Raw genomic sequence first — 26,152 nt, forward strand, 5'->3', positions numbered from 1 at the left:
GATCTATTTGGGGGACTAGTGGATTTCGTCCCTGTTTTCTGTGGATGATATGGTTGGATCCCTCTTAAATCGACTCCATGAACCAACTCCTCCAAATCTGAGATCCTGGTTTTTGAATGGATTTATTTTCAGATGGAGTTTTCTGCTATGGAATAGCAGAAAACTGTTTAAAAGGAATTAAACTGGGGGAAAATAAAGATAATTGCAGTGAGATAAAAATAAATGGGCTTATAAGAAGTGAAACGAATTCAGTCAAATTGGATTAAAATAATTCAAAATAATTCAGTGCCATGTAACTTTGATGGCACAAAACTTAAAGGTATTGTAAAGGATTTTCATGAATTTTTTAGACTAACCCTCTCCACTTAAAAAAAAATGTACATGAACAACCCTGTACCCACTCCCAAGAGAGAACGCCTATTAAATGCATTCAAAAGCGTGCACAAGCACATTTCTTCTGTGCATGCTCTGCTTAAAAGTTGCTGTTCTCAAACCTCATACAAGCTTACCGTGTCCGAATGTCTGCCCTAACCCCTATATCCCTCAATCACTATATAGAGCAGGGACTATATAGTGAACTTTATAGTAAACTCAGTTACGAAACTGAGTGTTTGGATGGATCACTACTCTTTGCTCCCCGTTGGTAGTGTTACTCCTTCACCGGGCGAAAACTGTTGCTCACCACAGATGTACGCCTGAAAGTGCGCATGCCCATAAAAAGATAGCTAACGGAATTAACATGTAGGACAGCCCTATGTAAACATAACACCAGAATGATTGACAATGAGGAGAACCGCTATTTTAGATGATCCACCCGGAAATAAAAGACCGTCCTCTCTTTAAATAACATTTTATTATGATTGATAACGGAATGAACAAATAAATGAATTAATATGGAACAGAAATTGACTCCATTTGAACTAATCCAAACAAACTGATTTATAAAGGTAGACCCTTTTACTACTCTGTTCATCCAGAACTAGAACCAAACATTTGAATTGAGAAAGCTTCCTGGAGAGGTGGCGAAACGTCTTCAAATCTTGAAAACCAAGTCCAGTGGATTTTTTGAATTTTTACGGAATGACTATGACCTGGATGACTGAGAACCTTCATCAGCATACAACCAAACATGGAGAAGCAACATTTAGTTCTTTTGCTCCACTTATCTTGAACAAACTTCCAGAAGGCTTTAAGAGTGCTGAAAGCCTGAGTTCTCATAAGTCAAAGTTAAAAACCCATTTGTTTAAAGCTGCCTTTGACTATTTAAATTAAACTCTTAACTGAGGTATTAGTTTAAGTTTGTGGTCTGACGGCTTTGTTTGTTTTACTTGCCTTTATTATGCTTTTAATCTTCATGAGCTTTTATTTTGCTTTTATTTTTCTTCTATTTTATTGTTTAATTCATGTACAGCAATTTGAAATGTCTTTGTCTTGAGTGGTGCTATACAAATAAACTTGACTTGTCGAAATCGTATTGAATTAAACTTAAATGCAGTGAGAATTGGAGAAATAAAATAAGTTCATTTATTTTTTTCTCTAGGGACTGGGAGAACATCTTAATAATAATTATTATTATAATTATAATTTAAGAAACAATTGCACCATAAGAGTAAAAGACTAAACTAAAACTAAACAGGCAATCACATGAACTGCGATGGTATATAGGTTTTTTGAGGGGTTGAATTCTAAAGCTTTTATGAAAAGTACCATTCCCCAACTTTTTCTACATTTTTTATAAACTAAAAGAAAGCTATAATTTTTAACAGAGTCCATCAAGAAAGAATTTAGAAAAGTAAACATGTCAGTTTCTAAAAATATCGGAAGTATTGCTGAATCCCCTGGGCCATTGGGAGAAATATTTGGACACTTTAGGGAAAATATATAGCTTTCCAAATGTCACTCTTTCGTGAAAACAACTTAATAAATCACTTAAGTAGCATGTAAGATTTTCTTATTTCAGTGAAACTAAGTAATAGTGATTTATTGTGACAGAACCTGGCTGCTGAAGGTCACTTTAAAGAAATGGCCTTCAGGCCTTTTCCAGAATAAATCTAATGCAGGTGAGTACACTATTATGCTGACATGTGAACTAAAAACAATTTGCCACTTTACGAAGCATAGTTCTGGGAAACAGATAATATGACTTCTAAAAGTCTATTTTGTTAGATTACTTGAAATTAGAATTTAGGTAACTTGTTCTCTAAACTTTTCCATAAATAGTATTAATGTCATTTTTAAAAGATATTAATGTTTTTAAAAAAAACACGCAAACAAAGAAATAACAACGTTAAAAAGATATCCTTACTGTAGGTTTCGCTACGGTATAAGAAAGAAACAGATGTGAGAAATTACTTTATGAAGTGCAGATTTTGGCATAGCAATAAAGATGTTTTAAGGTCTGATATGTACTGAAAATGTAGAGGCAGCCAGATTAGAGCATTTTTCATCTCCCATATGTTTTCGTTTCCACCACTATTGATATACATAACTATAACCGCATGTGAGTCCTAGTGTCGAGTGAATTGCCCATCATTATCATCCTAAAAGAAGTTATTTTGACCCTTTCTCTGGAAAAGATGAAAAGATTTGTTTTAACTAGTTCGCTTTTCACTCAAACAGAAACTAGTACATATAAATACATATTATAAGAAAAGTAACATGTTTTCAGATAAGTATGTACGTTACGTTTTCAGTTATTCACCAGATATAAATTACCATATATAAAAAACGCTAGATGGAATAAATAAATAAAAGAAAAGATTAACACATTAATCTAATGGCTATAAACAAAAAGGAGATTTTGATACTGCTGCAGCTCTGAACCAGCCTTCCAAAGCTCCCCTTAGAAACAGCAGTAAAGATTATTATTGTTGTAATCATATAGTATAGAGCATCCCGGTTACTGATTGATGCAATAGCTGTTTCCATATGAGGGTACTTTAGAAAGGAGCCCTATATCACTATCTCCTGCTTTGCAAGCGCATGTACTGTAAGAATAATGTTATAGGTCTCATTAAGTAACAACAGTTTTTCTCGGCTGTTGATGTTTAGCCTGCAACAACAAGTAGTCACATACTTTGTTTTTCAAGCAAAAAAACTTCTACCACTTTTAAACTTTATAGCAGAGGACTTTACTTCTAGATCCACCTGTAACCAAGTTATCGGCCTTTGTGGAGTAAGTTTATTTTAACTGAAAAATTAACAGCTTTATGCGTGAACTTGGTCAAATCCTAGCTGTTGACATTTTTCGTCCTTCTTTAAGATAAGTTTAAAATATATGAACAATTTAACCAATTAATTTGACATCTCTCTGAAATGTAGTGAAAACGCTTCAAAAAGTTAAAGTTTAATATTTACCCTGATAAAAGTTATATTAACATAGAAACAGCTGATCAGTCATAAAACCTAAAACTTGATAATAATTTAAACTTCTATTTATGTTTTATTTTATTGAAAGTAAAACTGAAGAAATTTAGACTGTGTTTATTTTTTGGCTGCTTGAAGTAACCCAAAGACTCCTAAGTGGATTGTTCCTCTTCACTCCGAGTGGATTGTTACCTAGATAGGTTAGACAGAGAAAAATAAAATCTAAATCTATTTATTCTACACAGCTCTTTTATTCCATAAATGTAATATTTTCAAAAAGTTAATTATTTTAATTAAGAAGAAAAAAAGGCAAATCTTTCTGATAATAGCTAAACAGCGTTTTGTGTGGCAGGATATCGATTAATCTGAGCTATAATTCTGTGAGGGAAGAAGTTTAGTTCTGTCCACAGATTCTCTATTAAATCTAACATTATTTCCAGTCTAAGACAAAAGGTTTATATATATATATATATATATATATATATATATATATATATATATATATATATATATATAGATAGATAGATAGATAGATAGATAGATAGATAGATATATTAAAAATAGTCAACCTTAAGCTTAAATCTATTTAAGGTTTAAACAATTTTGGAGTGAACTGTAGGACATTATTAAGTGTATATGTCAAATTTATGTTAATAAATATTTAATGCATATAATAATCAAATTATACCAAAAAAAAAAATTGGTTATGTCAACATATTTATTAATTGACTATATGATTTAAAAGTTCACAAGTAGTTTGATTAATTTATTTAATTCACAATTAAAAGATCAAAGGTTGATTTTTATGGTTGATGTTGCAGGACCTTTATTAAATGTTGAGTTTCAATGCATGTTTAGGTATTATTACTTAGGATTGTGCCAGGATGTCCCCAGAGTTTAGAAGTGTAGTTTATTTCAGCACTATACAGTAATTAAGTATAAAAAGTTATTTTGACTTCAGGTGTTTTCTTTTTACTATAGAGCACATTTCAGTGGGGAAGGAATTCAAAATGCTCTACATTAGAAACAAAAAAGTACACTGCAGTGCACCTGTCTGATTGACTTTCTAGGCAGACATGTTAAGAAAGTTTGATCTGAAAAACTCACACGAACAGAAAAGACAATTAGGAGTAATTTATTGATAGAATCACTTTGTCTTTGGTGCTCAGACGTTGACAGGAAACATAGCTCTTAATTTTGATAGATATGCATGAACAGTAGCAAAGAATAGGGCTGTTTCCCCCCAGGCCTGAAACTGGTGGTGGAGTGGAGATAGATATACTGTAGTTGGTCAGTCTGTAGACTGCTGGTTAGCGAGTTGGTATGCTGAGCTTTATGGGGAGATCCAGTGGTTTGAGTGAGCTGATACTAGAGCTTCACTCAGGGACCTGGAAGATGGAAGTCTGGTTGGATAACACAGGTTGGGAGAACCTGCCCATGATTAGCAAGCATGGAGCGACAGTGTAGAGGAAAAACTCCCTAATGGGAAGAAACCTCTGGCAGAACCAGGCTCAACATTGGTGGTCTTCTGCCGGACCAGTTAAGATGAGACAGGAAATGCAGTAAGAGTCCGGCAGGAATGATACTATTGATAAAGCTTTGGCTACAAAAGTGGAGGAGGGGCTGGAGGTGGAATGAAACGGTGTCATCTGAATGAAGTCACACAGCGCATCCACCGCCTGCGCACAGGAGCAGAAAGGTGCGTATCGGAGGCCTTTTAAGATGAACTTTGGATGCCGATTGGCTTTCATGGAGGTGTGGTTCAAAGCTGATTGGCTGTGTAGCAGGTGGATGAAGGTAAGTCATGAGTTTCTTCAGTTGAACTTCTGCCTAGGCTCCACTTGCAGGAATCAATTTCACAACAAAATTAATGCATTCATTTATTTTTCCAAGATCCAGCTGAAACATTAGCTTCAATGATAAAAAGCTTACTTTGCTTTTGCCTTTATGTGCCTCACAAAGTTCAGGTCTGAGCTCATCACTGCACCCAAACTCAGAACCTGATTACTGATTTTAACCACTCTTCTTATGGTCCAGAATATCACTTCACTTTCGTCCTGATTCATCTTTAAAATATTTTGCGAAATAAATGCATCGATTTCATCTATGGATTTATCCAGTGTTTGAATGGGTTCATAGTCATCTGGTGCCATACTCTACAGGTGTGTGTCATCTACATAGTTATGGTAATTATGTTTGATGTTCATGCAGATCTGAGTTAGGGGGAGCATAGATATTGAATATCAGGAGCCATAAGATAAACCATTAGGGTCAGTAAGACCACAAAAACTGAATATATATTATTTAGGACTTGAAATAAGATTCCTGTGTTTTATTGAATTGGCCAAAGGGAACCAACAGCTTAGTTCATAAAAAACTCTGTTGCAGCATAGAGAGCCATCAACCCCGCCACCCCTGCTGGCCTTGCACATATGAATAACAAGCAATTATTTCTGTGTTTCTGCACTGCCCTGTGAGGACACATTCCTCGCTGTCCTGCTGCAGCCTTGTCATACCAAACAGCATGTAAAAATGTGACCCATATGGTATCCCTTTGGACAAGCACTGATTGAGCTGTGTGGAAGTCATAGCCCACCCACAGAAGGAGAGTAAGGAGAACCATATGTGGTGAGATGAATTAGGTAAACTGCACAACATTTTTATTAGATACAATTTCACTTGCTATGTGGATCGACTGGAAGGTGACACTTTGAAAATAAACGTAGAGCCACAGGAAGAAAGTGATCCTCGGTTAACAGAAAAAGCAAATTAAACACTGTATTTACTAAATATAATTACAAACAACTAGTTTTCTGTCTAAAATGTGGTCTAATGTTGCTTTATCTCATTTATTTATGTTGCAGAAACGGGCTGTTAGTAGATGAGTAAATTAATGAATCATAAGATTAAGAATTAACTTTAACAATGTGATTTTTATTCCATATTTATCTATACACAGTCCAACTGTGCCTGAAAAGACTCAATTAATTACTACAATAACTGTTACATTTCTGAATGTTAACTTCTTTTACCACAGGACAATCTTCAAATAATTGAAATGTTCTCAGTTTGTATTATGTTTCCAAAACTATTTAAAGTAAAAAAAAGAAATACATGGCATATGCATAACAAAAATAGCACATAGCTGTCCCGACCATACTTTTTACATTATCGTGCGCTTTTAAAGGATTTTGCTTTAGCATGACTCACTAATGCATTATTCTACTATAGTGTTTAAAAGAGAAGAAAATCATTCTGGCTTGTTATGTTTGGTTCTCATATCGTGCAAGGACATCTCTGAGTTGCCTCAGGCACAAATGCCGTCTATGTTGGTGGTCTGACGAGATTAGGTGCCGTTATGTCATCATTTTTGAATTGAATTAACCGAATATTGTCAATCAACTGCTTCTGGATATGGGATAAATTATATTGAAAACGAACTGAATCTTCCAGCAGTTGTGGCTTTTGACAGAGAACCACATCTAGGAGGAATCGGAGCACTTAGACTGAATAAAAACTAATCTTATGAGAAGCTGCTGATATGATGTGTCTGTTTTCTTAATCATTCAAGAAGAACAGATATGTTTGTGATAGCAAATCAATTTCAAAGGCCTTTGGAAGCATTATGCAGTGCAATATAGAATTATTTACATCCCCTGAACTTGTTGGTATTGCTTCCCTGTCTAACCACAGATTTAGATGATGTTCTGAATCTCCTTTCAGTATGCAGGAACTTTTAGCCATGACCTTGGCTAAAAGTTCCTGCATTGATTTGTAGATTTATAGATTAAATGTGGCACTTTTCTGACTTTGCAATATAATTGCTGTGATACAAAATAAACTCTTATCATTTGTTTTTGTTTCTTGTAAATATCTTCATAGTTTATCAAAATATAGTTTTTTGCCTGAGATCTCCAATGTTTGCAGGCATCTGTCTCTTACCAGACTTATAGTTTACCTAATGGCCTATCAGCCTATTTATTGGTCAGGGCTCGCTACATTCAGAGAGAAAACCTGATTCCAGTACAGCAGCTTTTATCCTATTTCAACGCTGTTCACTTCCTGCCTTCACACTCTTACTGGTGTCTCACTGTCACAGTAATCCTAACCCTCTCATTGTTCTGGAATTTTGCAACAACGGCTAATTTTGGTTATTGTAATTGATCAATAAAAAGAAAAAACATTTTTTTTATCTGAAGTAGAAATGATAAGAAACAGTTGTGTGTCTTTTTAAAAGTGTGTATATAGATTTATAGATTAAATATATTGAAGGTTATAAAATGACCTTTTTAATAGGTCCTATAGCTACTGCACGCTTACACACCTGAATTTTGCCAGCGTAGTTTAAAAACACCAGTATATGGAAGAACCTTAGAAATATGTACATGGTGGTTTTGGATTTTCTATGTTTAAAGTTGCCAGCTTTATTTAAATGAGGTACTGTAGGTCGAGCACAAAGAAGCTGTGTTTAATGACCCATGGCCTTCAAACAAACCAAAAAATTACCTACTAGAAAACTATACAGAGTCCTAATAGTCCTAATAGTAAATAACCAAATAAAAAGTAAATAATCCTATTAAAAAGTCCTGATTAAGTTATTACATCACAGCTATTATCAAACGATTAAAATTATCTCATGTACATAATTATATGAAGTTTATGGCTGTACGATGACAAAATAAATTTAATGGGCATTAATACTTTAACAAGGTAACTTACAAACCAAACAAATTGTTAAATAAAAATGGAAATGTTCTACACTTTAAAAAAGCTGCCTTATAACCTTTTCCAGCCTGTTCAGAGTTACACACAGTCTGCATGAATGCAAAGGCACTACTGTTTTCATTGCTGCTTGTTATTGAGCAGCAGGGTTACAATATCAATTTACTCTATGTATTTGCATTACTGAACCTTTCTTCTAATGTTAGCAGGAGGTCAAAATGATAAAGATAATTTGCTGTTATAGTAAACTTTAACGGGTATTCGTTCACAGTAGCTCATATATTTCAGACACAGAAGAAATTTATCTGAATTAAAAGAAATCCATGAATTAAAACAGTAGATGGAATTGTTAAGTGGTTGCAGTAATCATGCCAGGCAACAGGCCACAGGAATGCAAGTCATGCCTCAAGCCAAAGGTTTGAGCCAGCAGGTGGCCTCTTCTATTCACCAAATGTCAACACTTCTTTTTAGATGGAGTCTACATAACATCTGGGCAGGTCAGCTACTGCGTTTAATTAAGTGAAATATAGTTACTCAATGTTCTGCCATGTCAGTGGAAAGGAAAGAGAAATTGACAGTACATATTCTGTGCTCAGGGAAGGTCAGCACAGTTGTGTAAATAAATATTAAACCTTCAGCTAATCCCTGCATTTCCAGGATAACTGGAAATCCCTCTGTAACCAGAATACTTCGCTGGAAGAAACAAAAAGCCCTTGGCTTATTTTTCTGGAAGTTATGCTTATGCTTATCCCAAACGAAAGGAAAAATGCAATAACCCTCACTCCTCACTTTTGATGAGAGGTTAGTCTAAGCTTTAAAGAGACTTAAAAATACAAAAGACACATTTTTTAGATACATACATTCAGGCAGAGAGATGCATATTTTATATTACATTGATACTTTTTGTAGCAGAAATATTAATTATCTAATATCAACTACATTTCTTACTTGTTTTGCCTTGCAGGGTGACCATAAATAAACAGGAGGTCCATGGTAACCCCAGATGAGCTGCAGAGATCCACAGCTGATGTGGGAAAATCAGTTGATAGAACCACTCGTAGTTTGGTAGTATAAAAATTTGTAATAAAGAAGCCGTTTAAAGTCATCTGCCATAATTTATTAACAGTAGGAAAGAAGAGTTGTATGAAATAAGAGGTCCAGGTCAGATGAGGACAAATTTTACTTCTTATTCAAAATTTAAAATGCCACACTTTTAGAAAACTAACATTGCTCATTATCCTGAACATATCATCCAAAGGATTAAACGTGGTGGTAACAGTGTTATGTTATTAGAAAGGGTCTCTAGCACAAGGGTAAAACAGCTGGTTAGGGATCATAGCGAAATGGATACAGCTAAATACAGAAAAATCTTGGAAGAAGGTCTATTATGAGACTGGGGGTGTCAGGTTTGAGGAAAGTTAGTTGAGGACCCAAATGCAGAGAAGAGGAGCGAGGGGTGAGTTAATGAAAAAACCAGGAGACGTCAGGGGAAAACACACATGGGGTGCCAAGTAACAACAAGAAATCAGCAATGAGGAACTGCAGAGGAGGTGTATATATGGGGAACAGAACAAAGAATGGGCAATTGAGATGATAATGAACAGGTGTGGATAGAAGTGACCAAAAGAGAGCTAGGGGAAAGGAGACACAGGAGGCACAGGGAAGCAACACAGCTTAAATATAACACAAAATGCAAAATGAACCAAAGAGCAACAAAACAGAATGACATAGATACATGAAAACTCAAAGTCCAAAAAAGGGAGAATCATAACATATGGTGGATATAAATTGATTAGAAAAGAACACATCATATGTTTGGTAAAACAACGTATACTCAATAAAGGACTTCCAAATATTTCTTCATAGACTCCAATAAATCTGACTGAATCTAAATGTCGAAAGCTGGTAAAGATATACAGTATTCCCGAACACTTGCAGCTTAAAATGCAATAAAAGATTGTTTTGCAAAGTGACTTTATGCACATCGCACTTATATTTATTCAAAATGTTGAAAATCTTGTATAATTTTTTTTTTCTAATGGCATTGCAAGTGTCATTTTCCTTATAGTTCACATTTTCTCACTGCTTTGTGTTAGTCTGTAACAAAAAATGAAATGATGAAAGACACTGAAAGGCTGCAGTCAGGCCAAATGAAGAGTTTAAAGGATATAAATATTTCTTGAAGGTACTATAGATATCAATAGATATATTTTAACAATAAGGGTGACTACTTTGCAATAACATGCAAGCATTTCATATCATGCTTGTGAAACATTAATAAATCTGGGAGGATAGCTACTGTAAGCAATGGAGTGCTATGAGAGCTTCAATAAGAATATAAAGAGTTACAAGGTAAGATTGAAATGGTTTGAAGAAGTTAGATCTGGTCTAGAAGTAATGAGTGGAGAGGGCTTTTCCTTTATTCATTTTTGGGTTGATAAATTAAGGCAAGAAAAGATTTGAGATCAATAAAAACAAGAAGAACGGTTTCTATGGGAACATTTATTTGAAAAAAAAAAAGATTAAATCATTAAGTTATCCTTCTTTAAAACAAGCAAGAATTAATGTAAAGATATGATGGTTGTAGCAATGAGGGTAAAAGAAAACTCACAATGTTTACAGAAACAGTTTAAAATAATGAGCTCGTACATCATTGAGAATATAACTATATACATACTATCATAATAAAAGAAAAAAAATCTTTTTACAAGCCAAATTTGTTGAGATAAATCTGACTTAGAAAGTTTGATTTCTAACAAGCAGGACAGTTTGACAATGGGTTTGAACAGTTCCTATGAAAACGTTTAACCAGTAACATTTAAAGTGTTCAGTTAATGATATTTATCTAAAATGGATCATACTGACCTGTGACCTTTATCAAACAGATTTATGTCAGCAACACCGTTCTGTGTGTTTAATGCATGCATTGATCATCCCAAACCGCAACCATCTGGCACAGAACGTATAGCAAAACCACATTTTCTAAGTAAATATTTACAGCAAAATTTCACAAATGAAAAGAACCAGACAAAGTTGTCATAATGACTCCAGTGAAGTGTTTGCTCATAGAAGATATATAAATAAAATTATATGCCAGCGGACACACAAGTAAAATGATAAATCATGTAAAGTCAAATCAACATTTCGTACTAATTGGTTAAATATTACAGCATTCAGTGTAATCATTTTAAAGGGAAATAAATTAACCAATAAAACTTTATATACATAATACTTTACATCAAATCACACCGGCAAAAGATGTGTTTATTAAGCAATTCTCGTTTCAGACTCCATTATTTAAACTGCCTCAAGATTAATGGCAACCGCAAGATCTGACGACCATATTTCTATATTTTTTCAAAATAACGTTTGAGCTGTCATCAAAGTAAAGGACTGATATTGCGTTGAGCTTGGTTGGGGCACAGCATGGTTTTGGCACATTGTCAGGAAACATTAAATGAACCTATAAAGGAAAAGTATAAGAATTTTTAATGATAAGAGTATTATGAGGCTAAACACATGAAGAATGCACATTAAATAACACTTACCAGGGTTTGCACTATAGCATGATTAGTTGCATTCATTTGAGCATTAAGCGGAAAAGAGCATTCGCCATCACAATAAAAAGCAGCATAGCCCTCCGGTGCAATGATCCAATCCTTAGCAAAAAAAAAAAAATGAAAATAAATGAAAAATCCAACAGTTAGCTCATCTAGTTTATTGCCTGGAATTGCCTGTCCTTATTACTATGATATGAATGAATGTTACGATCATGCAGTGATTGGGTTAATATTTTCTTTTTACAAGAGTTGAAATGTTGGTCTCACCTGCCAGCCCAAATCTCGGAAGCTGACATAAAGCTCATGCTTTTTGCAGGCTTGTTTCTGTTCACTGGTGTTATAGTCTAAGGAAGAAAAGATAAGACAAAAAAAAAAACAAATTCCATTTAGCTCCAGTTTGTTTTTCTATTTATAATGACACATGCTTTAAATAATGTCTTTACAAGGAATTTTGCTTTTAATTTGGAATGATATTTAACTCTGTAGCAAAGACAGCTGTACAGTATTGAGAGTATTTTGTCTGGAATATAGCAGACAGGGAGTATTTCCAGATGCCCTGTCCGCACTTAGGAAGATTTACTCACCTTAGGATACCAAAGCTAGTGCCAATTAAAGGCACCCTGACCTACATTTCCATTAATTAAGGTAATAACTTTTGTGACTCAGTGACACTCTAAGAGAATCACTAAAAATGTTATGTACCCATGTCTTATGCAGTGAAAACACAGAATTCTGCAAACTTCATCTCAATATGAATACTCCACCTAAAATGGGGAATAATCAAAAGCAATGACACTAAATAGAAAATGACAAGATTTCATACTTCATAAAATATACCTTGTTTCCATACGCTATGAATGACTATTTTTCAAAAGCTTATCAGATTTGGTGTAAAAGGACAAATTGACAGGAGGAGACAGATAGATAGATATTAATTTTCATGTTTTAACTGTAAAACTGATGAAACTCATATATCTGCACAACAGGGAAATCAAGTATGTGTAGCCAGAAACAAATTTATGTGTCCATCATTGTTAGGATTTTAATGAGATGGACTATAAAGTGCTGAAAGCAATGCAGTATGGGAAAAAAACTGAAATACAAATTGTGTGAAGCATAATATTTTTAGTTTAATATTAGTTTAAATTATTTAAGACCCTTGAGTTGAACTTAACGGAAAAAAATTGCAATAAACTAAAACTATATGCACTACTGCAATAAGGCTCTTTTTGCTGCACTATGAGTTATATAAAAGTAGCGCATCACATACACAAATCAGCTACTATAATTTTGCGACCTTAACAGTAATAGTTATCAGTATATATAAAAAATATACATTCTAATGTTTTTCTTAGTGAAGAAAAAATGAAATATATGCTTTTAGAACTTATATGTTAAAATGACATTGTCATGTTATATGCCTACACAAGGAAAAACAAAAAACATTTGATTATGATAAAATAAGCTTATACACCAAGCAGCCATCCTTATACTGTTCATATAGTCCTTTTTGACCCTAAATAGATTTCCAGCACCGGGAGCAGACAAAAATTTGGTAGTTTCACAGAACTACACACAAACATCATAAGGCCCAACCACTCTGCAATACCAGGTGGTAAATTTTTAACTTGCCACAGTTCAGATCAACAAGAGTTAATTAAATAAAATGATCTAGTCCAAATCTAATTTCTAGTGTATCCTCCCTAGAACCTCCTATCAGAACATCAAAGGAAAATAAAACTCCCAGTCTCAACAAACACAAACAGTATCACACAGCATCAAAGTAAGAAGTACTTCAATTAAATAAATAAATAACAAAAAGTCATAGACTAAAACCTTTTCTTTGGAAAAAAAAACACAAATTGAATGCAATAAAATGCCCTCTCCCTGGAATTTTTTTTTTTTTATGAGCCTTGATTTGAGTAGTCGGATGACTCTAGATTTTTAGCACAATGCACAAAAATTTGTAAAAAAAAAAGCCTAGAAGTTTGTTTTATTTAAGCAGCATATTCTTTTAAAAAAAATATCCCCTCAATTATGCACCATTAACATTTTTAGATTTTTATTTCTTCCATTTTTTTTTCTGTCTTAGCAAGATAAACCTGGGTCCAGTTCTAGCCTTGATTTTCACTGGAGGTTTTAAACAGTTCTAGATTTTAGTATAAGCACCTTTCAGTAAGTAGTTGTATTCTTGCACTCCTATCCAGACATTTGGAGATAAATACATCTGCATTAAAACCTGATTGTCTTGAATTTTCAACATCCTATTAAATGTTGAAACTACAAATAATATATCACTGATTAAAAATTCCAAGACACCCTGATACACTTAAAGTATGATTTTAGGTATGATTTACTAAACTTTTTGTGACATCTAATGGTCAGACTTCAGTGAAATTAACTTCTCCCCCCACTGCTTCTCCCCCTTCAAAAATACGGAAGCTTTCATGGTACAAAATTGCTTCTTCAATATCGACGTAATCTATCTTGTCAAGTGATGATGAAGTATAAGGCCTAACATATGCAAGCTCCATTTGAGTGCAACGATGATCTCTACAGTCACTCGTTTTTTTGCACTGTGCTAACAAGGATGTCTGCCTCCATAAATGAGACCAACTTGTCTGTAATTATAAATAGCAATTTCTAAGGGAACACAAACATTAAAATAAAGAGTTTCAGTTTAGTTCATGTTAGTTTAACCTACTTATGTATAATATATTAAATTTCTTTCAGTAAATTCCATTAATTATTAGCTTTAAGTGGATTTTTTTTCATTTACTGAAAAAATGCTCTTAAATGTGGAAAGCTTATACAGTCAGCTTTAGAATATAAAAATTATAAGTTGGAGTTTATGCTATTCCACTTAAAATTGTTTTATTTTAAATCTACTTAAATGTCTTTACTTATAGTTATTAATTGATATGTATAAGACAGAAGTCATAAAAGCAATAAATATAATGAGTGCATGCTGAGTGCACACCTCCAGGTTTAGGTATCCTTGATGACTGCTGTTGATTGGTCGATTTATTGCGATTGTGGTTCTTTTTCTTCCCACCAGCAGCTCTTACTGAGCGGAGCAGTACCCCACTGGCCTTAAAGAAGGCAACGACGAATGGCTGTTTGGACTGCGGCCCGTTTCTCCCGATGATTCCAGCAGATTTTATGTTAATACTTCGCCCTGTATATAAAAAAAAAAACAAAAAAACATGACTTTTAAAATGTATGGCTTATTTTATTACTACTTTTATGGCCTCAATAAATATCAGTCTAAATTTAAGGTGTTGGTGCTGAAATTTGGAATCTATGTCTTTGTCTTTGAGATTTTATACTATTTCATTATTATAACTAGGGCTGAAACAAGTATAGAGACTTTAAAACATGCTTTTAGCTAACCGTACAATCCAGTCAGAGCAGTACGCATATCAAAACTGTAAAAAAAAGTATATAAAAATTTAGCATTTAAGATCAAAAGATTTGTTTGTCTGTCAATATGCCTAATCCAGAAAAGTTTTGGTTTCACCTAATTTAATTTTGTGAAAATTAAACAAGGCAACTGACAACAAAATTGTTATTTGCAGCCCTAATTATAACATCTTTTTATAATAACAAATAGAAGTAAGTAAAAAATTCTCAGAAGATTGAATTCAACCTTTTTTCTAGCCTAAACTGTAGTATGATATATTTTAAAGAAAATAAATAAAGTTCTCTTACCATCCAAGGTTTCCACACCTAGCTGAAGGCCAAAATTTTGCTGCGGGTTCATTACCCAGTGGTTACTGGTTGCTGTTATATCAAACACAAGCCAGCCCCCATTGGATGCCTGCACCTTTTTGAAATCAAGCAAGAATGTCTCTGCATCTCTGGAAACACAAAACAGCAAAACAAAAAATCTCTGTAAATGAAACCAAAAACTGTTAACACTTCTAGGAAAAAACTGAATTTTGATCTGCAAGTATTAGTTTTCAAAAGCCTGCCAGCAAAAAGCACATGCAGCTATTGTTGAAAAGCTGTATACCGAAACAAAGGCAGTCATGTGGTTAAATATGTGCCAACACTTAGTCCATTTGAAGAACAAAATTTGAAGGGCTATCAATCATGTAAAGCTTTTGTGCAGCTTTACCATGAGCTTCACACAAGGCAACAATCAGCCCATACTTGGAAAAATTATGATTAGAGAAAACCTCTAGTTTTCCTTCAACTCCTTTCAAGTGGCAGATCGGATAAGTCAGCAGCGGTTAGTTTTTTGTGGATTTACAGAGTAGCTTGGAATCATTTTGGGTTTTCCATGTCGTCTTAATTGTTTTGATTTAAAAATAAAGTTAAGCTTATTTTTTGGGGAACTTGGTTTGGAACTTCCTCAGCAAAAATAATTTTTATTGGGCCGTTATTTGAACTCTCATGATAAACATTTAGCGATACAATTACCATATTATGAGACACCATATTTCTCATTCCTTACTAGGTTGTTAAAAACACAGATTGAATAAGTAAAATATGTTTGAATGGCAATGAAGTTAAACATTTCCCATGTTCTGAACTTAACTTCTCTACACAAGCAATTGTGATAATAAGCAAAGTTTAGAAAAATGTATGGAAGATTGAAGGTGTCGACTTCTATGATTGAACAGACTCTTAATTCTACCATAGAGTGCTGATTTTAAATGATTCACATTTTCTAAAACCACTGCTATATGTAAATATAATTAAGGATACATATGAAATATCACTTCTTACCTTCTTGCCACAATTAAGTGACCAATGATTATGTATTTTCTGAAGTATAAGCAATGTTACACTATGTCTTTAAAAGAGAAGAAAGTAAAACAAAAAATTCATGCCAGTAATATTTCCAAAATATTGCAAATAATTAATAAACAGTATACTTTTGACAAAAGAAAATTAGGGATTTCTTCTATTACTATTTATTTCTTTTACTCTTTTTTACTCTTTATCTAAAACATCTAGGTTTAAGCGTCCTTTACCTAGCAACAGCATCAACAGAAGAGTGTTATAATCAATGTATTGTGGTAACAGTTCGGTTAATTAGATATTAAAAAATTTGTACTTTTTTCACTTTTGTGCCAAACAAGCTCAAAATTTAAATAAAAATTATGCCGTTCTTTTCCCTTTGCATATGGGAGATGATATAAGCTTCAGTCATCTCTAGCATTGAAACTAAATGAATCATAGGGAATGGGCACACATTTCTTAAATATGTTTTAATTACTTTATCAGCTTAGAAGCATATATATACAGATACAAACATATGGATCTATAAACAAATGGGACTACATTTATATAAATTTGTGAGCTCTCATCATAGCTAAAGTCTTCTTGATGCATGTGAACACTAATCAGAATGAGCAATTCCTGTTGAAAACATGTGTATAAACATGAACTGAGCCCTCTTCACCTTTAAGACGGTAGAATCCATTGACTTGGACCTCTTCAACTCCCAAGAGTGCCATATCTTTCCTTCAATCATTCACACATTTTTTGGCAAGCAAATATGGGTCCACTTTTAAGCAGACCCTTGTGTATTGAGCTATGTAATGCTTTAAACTTCCGGAATATTCTTAAGACAGGCAGGTGGTGGGCAAAACAGTGATAATGGCATCACCCAAGGGAGTGACCCTCGCCCTCCTAATGTGGTCGCTAATGCCTCGAGTTGGGAAACAGCCAGCTCGGTAGGCAACACAATACGAGTGATAAGTGATGGACCTAAGTTATACAAGTGTTTGACTTGCTAATGGAGTTCTCTTTATCCAAGAACTATATTTATAAAGGCAGACACGGTGCCATTGAAGAAGAACAGTTTTGGTTGAAGGATGATTGTTGGAAGCAGCTAGAACAACAGCTTAAGACGTTAATTGTTTCCTTAACAGTGAAACACTGATGATATATAACTTTTGGATAAGAGCAGATATAAACTCTTACCAGAACGATGTAATTGCTAATGTAAGTCTGACAAAAGTGCTTTTAACTTAACCAAAATCATATACAGAAGAAAAATCTAGTAAGGACCTAAAGACACATATATCTCTTTTATTTTATAAAATGCATAAATGTAATTTTCAGTCCCGGTAATCAAGTTTTTCCAAGCAAAACTATACAGATAAGACAGGGTACTTCCATGAACAATATAAAAGCTCATATGAAATTTTTATACGTTGGTTACAAATAAATTATTTGCACTTGCTAATTGTCAATAAATAGATATCCATCACAGAGGGATACAGAATCAGGAAAAGGAAGACCTCTAAAAGTCTGAATCCCTGTCAGATAGAACTTTAAGAGAAAGTTTAACATTTCTCAGTTAAAAAATAATGTGAAGGAATAAACACTATGAATATTTAAGAAGAAGATGGGTTTTAACAAAGGAAGTGACCTGTATAGGTGAGAGAAGCGCATATTTATACCTCAAATGGAAGTTAAAGAAGCAGACTTCTTTTCTGTCATGAGAAAATGGGGGAAAAAAGCATATAGGTATTGAAAATTTGGGAATTATTTTTACATTCCGTTGTGACCGAAGAAGATATCTTTGACCCAAAATGGGCATTTTTTTTTTTTGTAAAATTTGAAAATATATGGAATAATTCATTTTAAAGAAATAAATTATAAACATTTCAGGTAAACAAGAGCTTATGCAAAAATGATGTTAATATAGTAAAGCAGGGAAACTGTAAATTAACACAGCTTTGATTTTTTTCTTTGAACAGCCTTACTTTTATATGTGTTTTTATTAAAACACATGTAAAAGTAAATGCGTCATTACATATTCTAACCAATTACAAATCGCAGTGTTTTCTAGATAGTATCTGCTGCTACTTGATCCTGCTGCTCTGCTTCACCTGTGTGAGTGTATTTTTTACTGCTGTTGAGGGCTGTCAGCTCTGCTAGTGTCTCTAATATATAAGGATACATATGTTCCCAAAAATTGAGCCATGCTATTTTATGACATCCGACTTTCTTCTCCTAGTTCTTCTTTGTTATTCTCTAATAGTGACTTAAATATATAAGTGGAAATATCTGATTCTTCACTGCTGTCTGTTTTGTCCAAGTTCCCTCATCTTAAAAGAGGGCAACAAAATGTAAAAATAGCAGCCTGAAGTGCTTTTTAAGGGAGAGTTTAACCAATTTTTCTTGACATTTGTTTCAACAGTATTTTATAAGTTATGTTTTCATCCATATATTTGATTTTATATTAGGAAAAGGAAGTACTTTATGCTGTGTTATTATCTACAGCAAATGTAACGGGTGTAACAAGTCCCATTAAAAGCTTGCAAAAAGGAAGAAGCCATAACTTCATATACGGATCTCAGTTTGCAAATTGCGGTAGAGATAAAATATCCTGCGGTTGGATGAAACTGAGCCTGATGATAATATTGCTTTAAAAACATTTAAAGGATGAAGTGTGTCACCATGTTATGTGTGGTTTTTTTTTACACTTCATAAAACAGACAGTTCCATGATAAAAGATATTAGACTGAAAACATCGGAGTTACATATCATGTATCAAACGACTTACAAAGTGGTTCAAGAACAACAGAGTCAGGGTTTTAGGGTTTGCATCAAAATGCCCTAATCTGAGTCCCATATAATACATTATGGATTTAAAATGATTTCTATTTCGCTACATCAGCAGCGCCGTCCATCATCCAGTGTCCTGCACCTTTTAGATGTGTTTCTGCTTCGACACACCTCAATCAAATAATTAAATTACCTCCTTGGTGAGTATTGAAATTCTCCAGAGTACTGCTAATGATCTGGGGTCTCATGTATTAAGGTTGTGCACAAACAGGGCTGGAAACGCTTTAATACAGACTTCCATGCAAATGTGATGTATAAAAAAGAAAACTTCAGGTTAAAATCTGCGGTCTCTCAAGCAGTTAACTTAACCATACTGGGTATGCAGATATTGGAGACAGGGGAAATTGGCAACACAGATGGTGACTGATGCCAAATTGCACCATTATTCATCACAGACATTTAATTTTATTTAATATGAAACTTGATCGACTCTATCAGATTTGAAACCGAAGTGTGATATATGCTGGCACTGCTGAGACGACCTGTCACACAAATTGGAAAAAACAAGATTTTCACAAGAAACTTAAGTTTAAACTCAAAAACCTCACTTTCATCTCCTTGATAACCAACGTGGTGAGTCCTACCACAGACCGATGTAATAATGTAACAAAGTGTGAGGAATTCTCAGAGATTGCTCTAAATATTTTACAAAGTTCAAACACCCGTTTTAATGGTCTGAAATGGATACTTTAATTATGCTGGACTCTTGTAAATGGTAGAATGGGGATAGAATGGGTTTTAAGGCATCACTAAGATTTTCTGGCCCATTAAGCTGAGCATGGCTCCTTGAGCTACTGCATGTGCTGAATTGGATCCAGTGTTGAAGAGGCAGGTTTGATGCTACCAAAATTCCAATAACCCCAAATAATCCATTAAATATTAAGATACATATAGATATAGGATGATGTACCTAAACACAACAATTTTGGTCCATTTTCAATCATAGAGATATGTGTGCGGATATCCCAGATTTCCAGTTATTTTTGTTACATCTGTTACCAACTTTGATGTTCCTTAGAAACAGCTATTATCAGCGCAAACTTGCAGATTCCCCTTAAGGATGTTTAATCAAGAAAAAACATCTTGCTAAGCCACTTTTAAGAATATAACAATCTATATCTATTATATTACCCGTAAATCTGTGATATCACAGCAGGCTATATGCACAGTGCTGCATGTTGTTTATATTAGTCTATCAGACTCTGAAGGTGTCACTAATAATACTTATTTTGTTCTATTCATCCCTGCACTGCCGTGCTTACCAAACTTTTTTCTGGGTCTCCACCTCATTTACTAACACATCTATTTGTTTGTGCAGGACACCAGACCTCAAAGAATGGATGTAAAGACCCCTGTATTATGTGTTTAATGCAATATCCAAATAAAATAAAATGCTGTATGTTGCAAAGTGTTTACTACAGTAATTCACTACATAAGTTTCAATAAAGTAAATTAAGCCTCTTAATTGTACTTAAAAATAATTTTAATGAAATATATCTTAGAAAGACACAACTGAATTGGAAATAGTCGACAATAAATCAATGTAGTGGCAGAAAAAGAAATTAATTTTGGTCAATTTAAAAACCATGTGTGTAAATAGACAAAGTTTTAGTTAAACAGTGGCTTTATTTTAAGTGTTTCTGCTCATATATACTTACTTGTTCTGATATTCTTTGGTGACTTGATATATGGAAACCTTGAGGGTGATATTGTTGAAGCGAGCATGACTGCGGTCCTTGTAGATCCTAAATTCTGCAGCGGTCACCGCCTCTCCATCTGGGATCTGAGTCAGGTCGAAACGAAACTCCTTATAGTGTCTTCTTTGGTGAGAAAAATCTTTATCTTTCTCCACTGGGAAAAGAAAATATTTTATGATGAACTTCTGTATTACTGCCAAATAAATCTCAACAGAAAATATGAGTTCACCTCCTGAACTGCTGAACTGCTTCTTGTGTTGCATGACAGAGAAAAGCCAGCATGAATTGTAGGAGAGAAAAAAAAGAATATTTATCACATCTTCTCTTACATTCAAGGTCCTACCTAAACATTTTGAGTACCAACAAAAGCACTTTCCAATTCATTAAATCCGTCAACTGAATACAGGTAGCAGTTCCCAGACAGACCCTCTACTGTGTGCCTTACTGCATTCTCCGACCATGATGAATGAGCTGTCAGTTAAGAAAAACAGGCTGATTTCAATTAAAAACACTTTCTGCTGCTGCAGAGCAGAAAGAAAAGGACAGGATTCTTCATAGCCCATGTGAGTGTCTGCTCTGACCTCATTTCTGACCTGCAGTTCACCTCTACTTGGAATTCCCAGAGGAGTCATTCATGATTTTAAAATACAAAGAAGCAGTCTTGTTGAAAGCGAATTTAAGAATAAAACCAAAGCAACAGCATTAAACATATACACTGGAGTGAGAAAATGACTTCAGCTATCTCACACATTCCTACCTAACACAAAAAGGAGGAACACGGTTGAGGTCAGCGTGCGTCCTGAAACTGGTGGTGATATCACAAAGGGTGTTTGCTTGATATTTTATCAAGAGAGAGCGCATGTGGTTACTTAGCAAAACCAAGTCAGAGGTCAGGTCGGACTTTAAACCACTGAGTGGCTTCTTCTAAATTAGCCACAGGCTGTAATCTGAAGCAGAACTGCCACTGGTAGGAAAGAGCTTTAAACTTTTAGTGTCTGAAGCTTCAATAAATCCCTCCATGCAAAGTCTAAACGGCATACAAATTGATCCCTGTTAATAAAAATAAACAAAACAAAACAAAAAATAGTATATCTTATTTGAGCATATACTAGGGTGACCATATTTTCATTGGGGAAAACCAGGACACCTTGGAGCGGGTGGGGGGGGGGGGGGGGGTGGGGGGGGGGGGGTTTGATTGACAGAACAAATGTCTCATCATCGGGATTTGCTCCGTGATGAGAGGAAATGTTACTTGTTACTAGTTGTTTAAATGGTTATAGAGTCAGATATGTGGCGGTAATGTTTGATTTATTTTGTTACTGTGTAAATGAGTTTGGCTGTAATTTAAGGACAGATTCTAATAAATCTACAGAGTGGGGACTATAAATCTGATAGGAGTTTTATTTTTTTATTGTGGTTTTGCACAATATGCTCAACTAAGTATTTTTTGTTGTTGAATATTAGAGATTTTGCAGATATATTTATATATTATATATTTCTACCCCTTTTATAGAATAGAAAATCCCTTTATTGTCCCACAATGGGCTGATTTACAGCAGCAGAAAGATTATTGAAAATGGTCACACAAATGAGGACCTTAGAGAAATGTATAAGAATAACATAATAGGAAAGAGTTAAAATATAAACAATAAAATTCTGTAAAGTGTTTTAACAATATAAAACTGGAGAATTAATAACCAATATGCAGCTATGGACATTTTTACAGTAATGGATATTTGAAAATAGCAGCAACATCAGAGATGTGCAGAATGACAGCAGCAGGTTATTTAACTGACTAAGGTTTCTATCATTACATTTGATTTGATTTGTTCCTGCTCCCGGCTGTTGGAACCTTTATTCCACTCTGGATTCTTGTGAGTGTAGTCTTTGTTCACTTTAACTTTTTTAAAAATAAATAAATAAACAAACAGTTTTGAAAACCTCTGTATTCATTCTTTTCCTGCTTTGTGTGTCAGCTTTCACGGTTGCTAAGCAACAGAGCATAAACCCGCTGAAGGGTAGACCTGTTCGAATTTACTGCCTAAACTCTTCTGGTCTCCTTATTTCCAAGGACTTGGAAGGATCCAGTCTAGGTAGACCGCGTCCTTGGAGGATGCAGCCCAGGTTTTCGAACAGAGCCTCTGATTGAGAACAGGGCTGCCCGCACTGACGCGGCTCAGGGATTACGTCACACGGAGCGTCGTGCGCAGTGAAATCAGGACATTTCCTCACTTTCTAAAAAAAACCCGGGACGCCCGGGACAGGACGTGAAATACGGATATGTCCCGGGAAATACGGACGTTTGGTCACCCTAGCATATACAGTATTTAACCCTCTTTGTGAAGGTTGCTCAGTAATTATCAAATCAATTTAGTTACAGTTTGGCATGTGCTACTTATTAGTATTGAGGAGAGCACTAGTTTGCCATCCCCTGTGTTGCTGTGCAATGCTGGTCATCTTGCTAAAGGAAGGCAATATTTCTCTCTCACTCAATATAAAGACAGATTTGGTTGTGTGGAGTAGTCTATCATCAAAAACACAGGAACAGTTACCGGTTGAAAATAGTGCCATGTATCACCCTGCTTTATATATATATATATATATATTGCATATATATAGTTGTTCGAGCAGCATGTCTGTAAAGATGCTGAATGCAGGCTAGGCACCAATAAACGTGGCTCTATAGACTTACTGTTATACTATTAAGCGCAGATTGGCAAGAAAAAAACGACATTTTAAAGTTACTTTTAATTTAATGTGCCTGTATGTTTTGCTAAAGTCTATTCATTGGAATAAAATAATAAACTGTATTACAGATGTGATTTCTTAAGTCATTACAATCAATATAACTATTTCAGCAAAAGTAGAAATAATGTTTTTTTCAGTTTCAAATAAAATCATGTTGATTATTTTTGCATAATTTTTTTATTTTCTTGTAAATACGAATAACTTGTAAGGAGTGCATAGCATCCCATGTCTTGTTTTGCGGCATTGTATTAAACTGCATGAAAATAGCACCCAGATGTTTTTAAAACAGTTGAGGTGAGCCGCTGAACACAGCGACTCACCTCAACTGTGTTACTGTAATAAAGACAAGAGCCTCTTTGAGAAATGGACTGAAAGTCCCCCAGAATGAGAGCCGAAATTTCAAGGCTGACAGCGTACATGCCCGGGTAGAGTGGTAAGTGGAAACAGATGGCCACAGACCAAGGTGAGGAATTATTATTTCAGGAAATGCTGAATACATTTACTTTTTTCTTATTTTTCATATTTTGCTTTCTTTTTGAAAAATACAATGCCCTATCCTATAAGATGCAAGATGTATGTTAAGCAGTGAGCTGTTCCTTTTGTTTTCAGGGATTTATTTTATTCTTTCTTTATATGTTCTGACCTGCTGCTTTTAAATAATTCATTTTGCTTCAATTCTTCTTATGCAGCAACAAATAAATCTAACAAATGGTTGTAGAAGACTGCAATGACAGAACCTTACATAGAGGCGTCCATCAATATCATCCCCCTCTCTCTCTTTTAACAACAGGAAATAATTTAAACCAATTTTCTCAAGGTCAGACAGTCATCTGATAAGCTGCTGTGAACTGCTGGGTTAGGGGTAGCAGCTACCGAACAAACACAATCAAGCGTTATATTCACTGATGTGCACAAAGAAAAAGGTCTACAGCACAAATGTTACACTGGATTGTCTTCAAGGCATGCACCATTAATGCAGAAAAACTTATGAAACTTAAAGAAGTATGGTTTCATATTATATGATGGATGTTCATACATATAAAAAGGAATATTTTATATGATTTATGAGACATATTTTTAAATTAAAGTAGTTTATACAATAGTTTGCCTTGGCAGACAGGATTTTAATTAATTCACCACTATGGTTGGTAACTATTTGAAACAGTAGAGGTACATGAAATGATTTTGTTATGGTTTCACTTTGTTTAAGAGTTCTTTAAATGACAGTATACCATATAATTTACTAGTAATAATAATAAAAATTAGAATACTTCATTAGTTTTAACCTATATATTAAATCTAAAGACTTAAGTTTAGGTTTATTGAAAAATGCATGTTTGTTTTTAATTCATTTATTATCCTCATGTAGTGAAACACTCACCTAAATTGACAAAGCTCATAACCATGTCAGCATCATTCAGGAAATGTGCGTCACGCGCCGTGGTTAGTGCAGGACTCTGGCCCAGCAGAGGGGCCGCTCTGTAGGGCTGCGGCACACGGGAGTAGCTGGCTTGCTGCGGGTTATAGTAACTTTTCTTGGAGTGCCCTTGAGCCTTGGCACTGTAGCTCCTTCCTGCGCTTCGGTTCAACACCGCAACACCCTCCTCCTCCTCCTCCCCTACGGCCATGGCGTTGTAGAGGTCGAGCATGAAAAGCGGCGCGGAAGATGCCTGTTTTCCAGGAGAAAAGGGCCTCGGACGGTGAGGCAAACCCAGGATGGAAAGGATCTCTCTCTGGATCTCCCTGCGCTCGTGATTGCGCAACCTCCTGTAAATAAAGCTGGAGTGCACATGATTGTTACTGAGAGCGCAGGAGAGAAAACTCAGACTGCTCCAAGCAAGTGCGAAAAGTGCGCGGTTCAGAGTGTAAAGCGCTGTCATCCTGGCAGAAAATCTCTCTCAGGGATGTGAGGATAACATTGCAATATCTAAGAAAGAAAAAAGGGAAAAAATCCAAAAGTCTATGAAATATAGATTCATAGACCTATAAAAAAAGAGCAGCCACAAGTTTCACTGTGGAGCATATTTTGGTTCTAGTCTGCAGGAAATCTCCTGTCGGGTGTGAGAACTTTCTCTGAAAGTAGGCCCTTTTATGCGAGGTCTATCCAGAGTATTTATGAAGCGGTGACCCCGTCCCTCACCTTACTCCTCTGAAAGGTACGCCCAGGATGTCGGGGGGATTATACGTTTACAAGTGGATGAAATGTGGTCAACTGTGACAAAAATATGGAGAGAGGGAAAAAAATCAACTCATACCCCAGCTCGTATATAACATGCAAAGTTCTATATATTTCATGGACTAACTGGGGTTATAGTTGCCCTTTGGGTCCATCCCACACTTGGCTCTTGTTTTCGCATCCTCCTCTAGCGGCTGCAGTAAAACTTCAGCCCGGGTCCCGTGATGAATGTGGCGGCTTCGCAGTGTAAAAGGAGACACTTGAAATCCGAGAGCCCAGTCTTAACGAGTGAA

General features: G+C 34.8%; 1 protein-coding gene across 1 annotated transcript; it reads right to left on the reverse strand.

Moving 5' to 3' along the window:
- Positions 1-10,562: 10,562 nt before the first annotated feature.
- bmp5 (bone morphogenetic protein 5) lies at positions 10,563-25,952 on the reverse strand. The gene is made up of 7 exons (XM_038296303.1): positions 25,065-25,952; positions 20,897-21,089; positions 15,360-15,508; positions 14,629-14,826; positions 11,916-11,992; positions 11,637-11,747; positions 10,563-11,551 (listed from the first exon to the last, which is right to left on the reverse strand). Exons 1-7 carry the CDS (start codon positions 25,561-25,563, stop codon positions 11,402-11,404), a joined length of 1,377 nt encoding a protein of 458 aa, XP_038152231.1. The 5' UTR covers positions 25,564-25,952; the 3' UTR covers positions 10,563-11,401.
- Between the last annotated feature and the right edge of the window lie 200 nt (positions 25,953-26,152).

The sequence above is a fragment of the Cyprinodon tularosa genome, unplaced genomic scaffold (genome assembly GCF_016077235.1).
Source record: "Cyprinodon tularosa strain WSP-4 unplaced genomic scaffold, ASM1607723v1 ctg37, whole genome shotgun sequence".
Taxonomy (NCBI): Eukaryota; Metazoa; Chordata; class Actinopteri; order Cyprinodontiformes; family Cyprinodontidae; genus Cyprinodon; species Cyprinodon tularosa.

Coding starts and splice junctions, on each gene's coding strand:
- bmp5 (XM_038296303.1), bottom strand. CDS start 25,563: ATGACAGCGCTTTACACTCTGAACCGCGCACTTTTCGCACTTGCTTGG. Junction 11,993..14,628: donor AAGGATACCTAAACCTGGAG/GTGTGCACTCAG, acceptor TTTCTTCCTTAG/ACTATAACACCAGTGAACAG. Junction 11,552..11,636: donor ATGCTATAGTGCAAACCCTG/GTAAGTGTTATT, acceptor TTTCCTTTATAG/GTTCATTTAATGTTTCCTGA.